Source organism: Benincasa hispida, chromosome 11 (genome assembly GCF_027475165.1).
Source record: "Benincasa hispida cultivar pf3 chromosome 11, pf3_genome.v1.1, whole genome shotgun sequence".
Lineage (NCBI taxonomy): Eukaryota > Viridiplantae > Streptophyta > Magnoliopsida > Cucurbitales > Cucurbitaceae > Benincasa > Benincasa hispida.
This window is the reverse complement of record NC_143488.1, coordinates 62,897,707-62,903,999: the sequence shown is the minus strand read 5'-3', so window position 1 is coordinate 62,903,999 and position 6,293 is coordinate 62,897,707. Positions and strand designations below refer to the sequence as shown.

At 35.1% G+C, this 6,293-nt stretch overlaps 1 protein-coding gene across 3 annotated transcripts; it reads right to left on the bottom strand.

Moving 5' to 3' along the window:
* Positions 1–1,111: 1,111 nt before the first annotated feature.
* LOC120091819 (uncharacterized) lies at positions 1,112–5,640 on the bottom strand. Of its 3 annotated transcripts, XM_090307356.1 has the most exons (6): positions 4,283–4,307; positions 3,967–4,178; positions 3,235–3,498; positions 2,375–2,393; positions 2,181–2,258; positions 1,113–2,057 (listed from the first exon to the last, which is right to left on the bottom strand). In XM_090307356.1, exons 1-5 carry the CDS (start codon positions 4,283–4,285, stop codon positions 2,187–2,189), a joined length of 570 nt encoding a protein of 189 aa, XP_090163482.1. In that variant the 5' UTR covers positions 4,286–4,307; the 3' UTR covers positions 1,113–2,057; positions 2,181–2,186. The 3 variants fall into 3 exon arrangements, 2 of the variants coding, with proteins under 2 accessions (XP_090163481.1, XP_090163482.1); XM_090307355.1 differs by having other exon boundaries at positions 1,112–2,258; XR_016524658.1 differs by lacking the exons at positions 1,113–2,057; positions 2,181–2,258; positions 2,375–2,393; positions 4,283–4,307 and adding an exon at positions 5,346–5,640 and having other exon boundaries at positions 3,356–4,178.
* Positions 5,641–6,293: the final 653 nt, after the last annotated feature.

Here is a 6,293-nt window from a genome sequence, read left to right as displayed (position 1 = left end):
TGTGTTATGTTTGTTCTGGATAAATGGTCATTGAAATGAGTTACGATCATTTATGTTTAACAATGAATTGTTGTTGTGTGTGTACACACGTGTTTTTTTTTTTAATAATTTTTGTGTGTGTGTGCACGCATGTGTGTTTTTTTTTAATATTTTTTTTTTGTGTGTGTGTGTATATATAAATAAACCCCTTATAATATTGAACAGGAAAGTGGTGATGAAAGTGGCTATTTCTTCTTAAATTAGAATTAAAATCTAGTTGTTGGTTCTTATTCATTAAAAGGGGAATTAAGAAGGTTATTGGTCAAAATCAAAGTCATGTTATTGCGCTCTATAGAGTTTTAAGTTTGTTCTTCTTTTTCATAAGCAACCATTGAAATGGGTTTTCTTTGGCTGTTGCTATCATTTATATTTGACAATGAATTATTGTGCTTTTCTATTTCAGGTTTGAAATCTTTTGGTCAATACGACGATATGTGGAAAAGTTATATGAAACAACGATTGCACCATGTTGCGTTATTCTTGACTATCGTTTTCCTGTTCTGTATTTTTTTCCCCAAATCTCATCTGTTCCTTTTTCACACTGATTTTGGCCCCTTTTTGTTAAATTAATTTTCTTTCTGTAATAGTGGTCTATTATATGTTTCATTGGGTGATCAGAGTTTCAAATCTTGCAGGCCAGATGCGTTAGCTCGAAATCTTCTCATTGCAAATCTTCATGGTGCCATAATCTGAGGTAAGCCATTCTTTTCTCATATCTAATTTTTTGCTTTGCTATTAATGTCATATTTATAGAATCTTCTATCACTATAGGCTCCTACAACTAAAAAAATACCAATGGTACGACTTATTCTTTACAACTTTTCAGACTAAACAACTCCACTCCTTACTCCCTTAACGGCTAACGCCTCCTAAAAGGCTTCATATATTTACACCAGTAAAAATCAAAATGCATGAGAAATTCTCGAGTTTCTTTCCTGCCATATCTTCCACATGACCGTCATTACAGTGTTCGGCCACAAGTTATTTTAAGGAAGTCAATGTTGAAATCTTAGGAGTCAATAAGAGCATGAAGCTTTATACTACTGTTTCTCTCTCGCATAATAGTTATTTTATCATTTGATATCACAACAGTTGTCGAGTGTCACATACCTACTTTTATTGGAACAAGTGGCGTGTCACACCCCGCCCCGAGCCCGCACTTCTGAGTCCGAGGAGAGGCATGATATTAACTAATGCTACTTTTTATTGACATTATCTTACTAGTTTCCTTTTTAGAACCTTATTTACTACAGCAGCGGAAAAATCTTACATGCTCTATTTAGGAACCTAGTTTACAAATTCAAGTTACATTTACATAGGTGGCACTACCCCAACCACTAATCTCATTTCGTACTATTTCTAAACTTGTGGCAAACCTTGACCAACTTCGCAACCTGGACTCTTCTGTCTTTTCCTCATTCTCCAGCCCGATTCCTTGGTGCTTCTTCTCCGGCAGACCTACCCTGAAAACTAGACTCTCAGAGATTTTAGGTGGCTTTAAAATCACTCCAAACACACGAGTATTCTGGGAGAACTCCTCGTCCCAAGTTGATGCTACTTCCAGACCTTCCTGTCTGACAGCATCTCCTCCTCTTGGAACTTCATGACCGCTGCATGGTTTCTGCTACAAACGCATGCGTTCTTCCATCAACGCATAGATTTCTCCCAGTCAACCTTCATACACTTTTCTTAATTTCTTTTGAAGAGAATTTGAGTTATGGTCTGAAGTCCTTGGCCCTATTTATAGGCGTCCAAAATCTCTCCAAGGCCAACACCTACTTGGCCGCATGTCCAAGTGTTCTTTCCTTATACTATTAACGTAATCTTACGTCATCGCAACCCAAGGTGTCTTCTTCCCCTTTTACCAACGCATAACCCCCACATTTACATGTCTCCTTGTGCATCCACCTCATTTGCAGTTAGATGGATGCATATGAGGGATGAACGCATATGAAGTTGGATGGATGCATTCAAGGTCATCATCCGGACATATAGCTTGTTGGGATGAAAGCTTAGGCCTTAAGCAAATGAGGTGGATGCACAAGGAGACATGAAAATGTAAGGGCTATGCGTTGGTAAAAGGGGATGACAGAATCATAAACATTATCAGCATAAGAGAACAAGTGTCCAGCACCCGGTACCTCGTGCTAGCGAATCCATGGAAGCTTTTCAGCAATGTAGCGTTGCAGTTTAGGTGACACAACCCTATCGTCATCTCCCTGCCATATGTGGATTGATCAGTCATTGTAAGGAAATGAATTTTTTAGGTCCAGAGGATTGAACTCCCAGCTGCTAAATCCAACATTTAAGTTCTGATGGAAGGATTCATATTCACCTTGTTGTCTAATCTGAACCTGGGAGACCGCATACAGTAGTTACTCAAACATTTTCAAAGAGATTGTAGATTGTTTATCATGATATGTAATGATGCAACAAAAAGAAGGATAGCTGATCAAATTGTGCTTTCTTTTTAGAAGGAACCGAAAAAAAGAATAGGTATGAAGAACTAGAAGGATAAGACCTAGTCGATAGTTACAAAAAAGTCTTGAGGCTCATAGTGAGGTATGTAACCTAATGCTCCAATAGCTAATTGAATATGTAGCCTTTTTAATGATGAAGGCTTTGTAAAAAAAAAAAAAAAAATTGTTAGTGTAATCTATTAGAGACAACAAACTCATCCTCAGATCTTCACAATGGTACAATATTGTCTATTTTAGACATAAGACCTCATGTCTTTATTTTTTGTTTCATACGAAAGGACTTGTACCAACAGAGATAGTTATACTTACTTATATAAAATGTTCTTCCATTTACCTAGTCAATGTAAAACTTTGATCGCATTTCCAGCATAATCTAAAGCAGAAAAATGGGACAAGCTAGTTTTAGATTATAAAACAAACGAGATCATCTTCCATACAAGAGTTAAGGTCAAGAGAACCCCCACACCTAAATGTTGATGGTTAGAAAGCTCATTTCTCAATCGATAAAGAATGCAACAAAAAGTGAAAATCAGCTTGAAGGTCTGGGATGAATATACTCTGAGTGATTGATCAATATACTATAAGTTGTTTAAAGAACAAACTTCAGGTTTGATTTCTATTCAACTTTCTCTCTGTTTCTCCACATGATAAAGAAAGTTCTGCTTGTTTGTAGAAACAAAATGCAATTATCAAACGAGAAAAAAAAATTACTTACCATATACTCATGCCGAAATGAGAGCTTAGGAAGAGATTTTTGTCGTTAGGAGAAAGAATGTCGGGATTGTGAGCGATAATACTTGAAGCAGGAAACTGTTTCTGTGTGTTCCACCAGTATATGAGCCAAGGAGTATAGTGAGCAACACTTAGAGCCCAATGGTCTTGCGATGGTTTCCATTTGAAAGCTTCATTAGATACATTTGCAGGAAAACCTGACCACCAATAGTTGATAACTGGAGCTACTAATATTGTCCCTGCCAGCCTATTAGGATTCATGAGACATCAAATTCTTTCTCAATCACTATGTCACCTTACACGAAAAGAAACAGTTGAAAGTGCTATAGTATTGATTTAATTAAATTAAATGTAACCTATATGCATGAGCTTTTGGGTTGATTAGCGATTTAATATGGTATTCGAGTAGGAAATCCTATGTTCAAGCTATCGAGCAGGCAGTAATGTCATTTCTTCGCCAATCGATATTGATTTACACTATTGGGCTTTCAATAAATTTTCAAGCCTACAAGTGAGAGGGAGTACTAAGATATTGATATAAGAAAATATATGGTAACTCATCATCTGATACTTTTGGGTTGAGGGGCAATTTAACAGAAAGAAAGTAGTATAATCAACCAATCTTGTAATGAGAGTACTGAATTCATATATCATATTCTTATCTTTGGCCTTGAGTAGAGTTAGCAAAGATAAATGCATATGCCATATGTTTTACTTGTTTGGAATGTACATCAGACAGCTCCAAACTATTATCCCGCCCATGGAACCTCCAATAACATAGAATTTGGATCCCAATGCCAATTGATCTGCAAGCTCTTCTATGTCTATAGCCACGCTCTTCACTGTCCTCTTCAGGTCAGGATCACTCTCTCCATGACCAGGTCTATCAAAAGACAGAATGTAGATTCCCAAGCCTTCAATGAGTTCCTGAGAAAGCTCTACTCAATCAATTCGAATGTTTAAATCTATGCAAATAGAGAAAAAAAAACGATCGAAATGCATAGAAAGGAAGTCTTGTGAATTAAATATACCATAACTTATCAACTTAAAGTTTTTAGAGGCCTTATCTTCAAAGTTGTATAGTAACTTCCTCAATAAATAGTCATGGTCAAGGTGTATTTGGGGTAACTTCTGAACTAAGCAATTTTCACAAGAAAAAGAAAAGAAAAGAAAAACTAAAAAGTACTTGACCACTTAAACATCACTTGATAACCATTGGTCCATTTGGTTCCTAGTTTTTTTATTTTCTAAAATTTTGCTTGTTTTTTCGTAATTTCTTTACAATAGTTTTCATCTTCACCAAAGAAAACATTTTTATTCATAGCCAAATTTCAAAAATAAAAATAAAACTATTTTTTCTAATGCTCAAAGTTTACATCCCAATCACATTTCCATCAACAACAGCTTTCTTTCGGTTGAGATCATACATAAATTGCACTTCTTAAAACTAATTGACAATGAGAGATATACCATGTATCTTTTAAAGATAGTGCGACCACCCCATCTTTTCAATGTGGGGTCCTCAACTTGCCTCTCAAAATGGTGCCTCTTTGAGTTCATCATTTTTTTTATCGAAATCCTTTTTTTTCCTTTTTTTCTTTTTTTTAATTTATTAAATATCCATTTAGATTTCATGAGCTCTTTATATTATACTTGATAAACACGAGGTTCCATCTCAAAATCCAATTACATGGAGGGGAGTAATTCATGCATCTTATTAAGAGTATAAGGTTTCTTCATTTTATAACATTTCACTTCACTTGTGAGCTTAATTAAAAAATAAGTCCACAACTAGAAACCAATATTATACGAGTTCAAACATAGGACCTCCCCCTCTTATACCATCTTAAATCATCGTTGAACTCAAATTGATGAATTATGCTAAATTTAATTTTGTCAAAGAGGTTCCAATATTTCATATCACCCTAACAACCTTAGATTTCCATCAAAAAGTAGTCTAAAAGAAAAAAAAAAAAAAAAAAAAAAAAAGTTGAAAAGCCACAGTTTACATTCTATAAACAACGAGCAAGTGGTGCAATGAAGACGATACAGTGACAAAAACTTAAGAAGTAGAGAATATGAAGAAAAACCCACCTAGGGGAAGCCGTAAAGAGTTGCTCTGCTTTGATTTCTTTCTTGTGTGAGCTCCTCCGCCAGCAGATGTCGCTGGTACCTTCCGGTTTCCTCCTCTGGTCATTGTGGGTGGAAATTTCTCTGGCTCAGGTCATAGTCTGGCCAATTTTCTTCACTGGTAAATGCCATTCAAAGCTACAAAAACAAAACGCTCAAAAAGTTAGAGGAAATGTTAGTTTATTTGGGCAAAAGATGAAAAGAACATGGGCTGGTTGGTTTGACCTTCTGGTTTCTTTAACTTCTAGCTCTTGTTTTTTGCGCGATGCCTGAAGGGGCGAATGACAATGGTGGAATTTTTTATTCCCTTTCAACAGAAAATATAAGACTGGTTTTGCCATGGCAAAGGTGAGAGAAAGGTGGAAAAGGACGAGATCAAATGAGAGAAAATTCTCATGTACAATTTGACACGTCCATAAATAATATATCATAATTGAATAATCTCGATGTTACCGATAAAATGAGTATGATTGAATCAGTGTAGTAGTTGTACTATCAACCTTCGAGTTAAAACAGACTTGTTGAATAACTTTTCAAGTTTCGAGTAGTTGAACATATGTGTAGGGAGATGATCTTTGAGTCAATTTTTCTTGGCTAAATTATACAAAATGTCATTGAGCTTTGTACTTTTGTTAGAAATATCATTGAGCTTTCAAAAATTCTAAAAATATCCTAAACTTTAAAATAGAATTAAAAAAAGCCCTTACTATTATATATGAACAGAAACCATTAATACCTCGTTGCATAAATACCTATAAACTTTCAAAAGTTGCATGAGTACCCTTACTTAAATAATCAAAAAATATAAATGAATATATAAAATTTAAAAATACTCTTATGGTTGATCTACTCTTAGTGTAGATTATACGTTAGTAATTGAGTGTGTGTTAATAGCTAAATACGCTCTTTTTG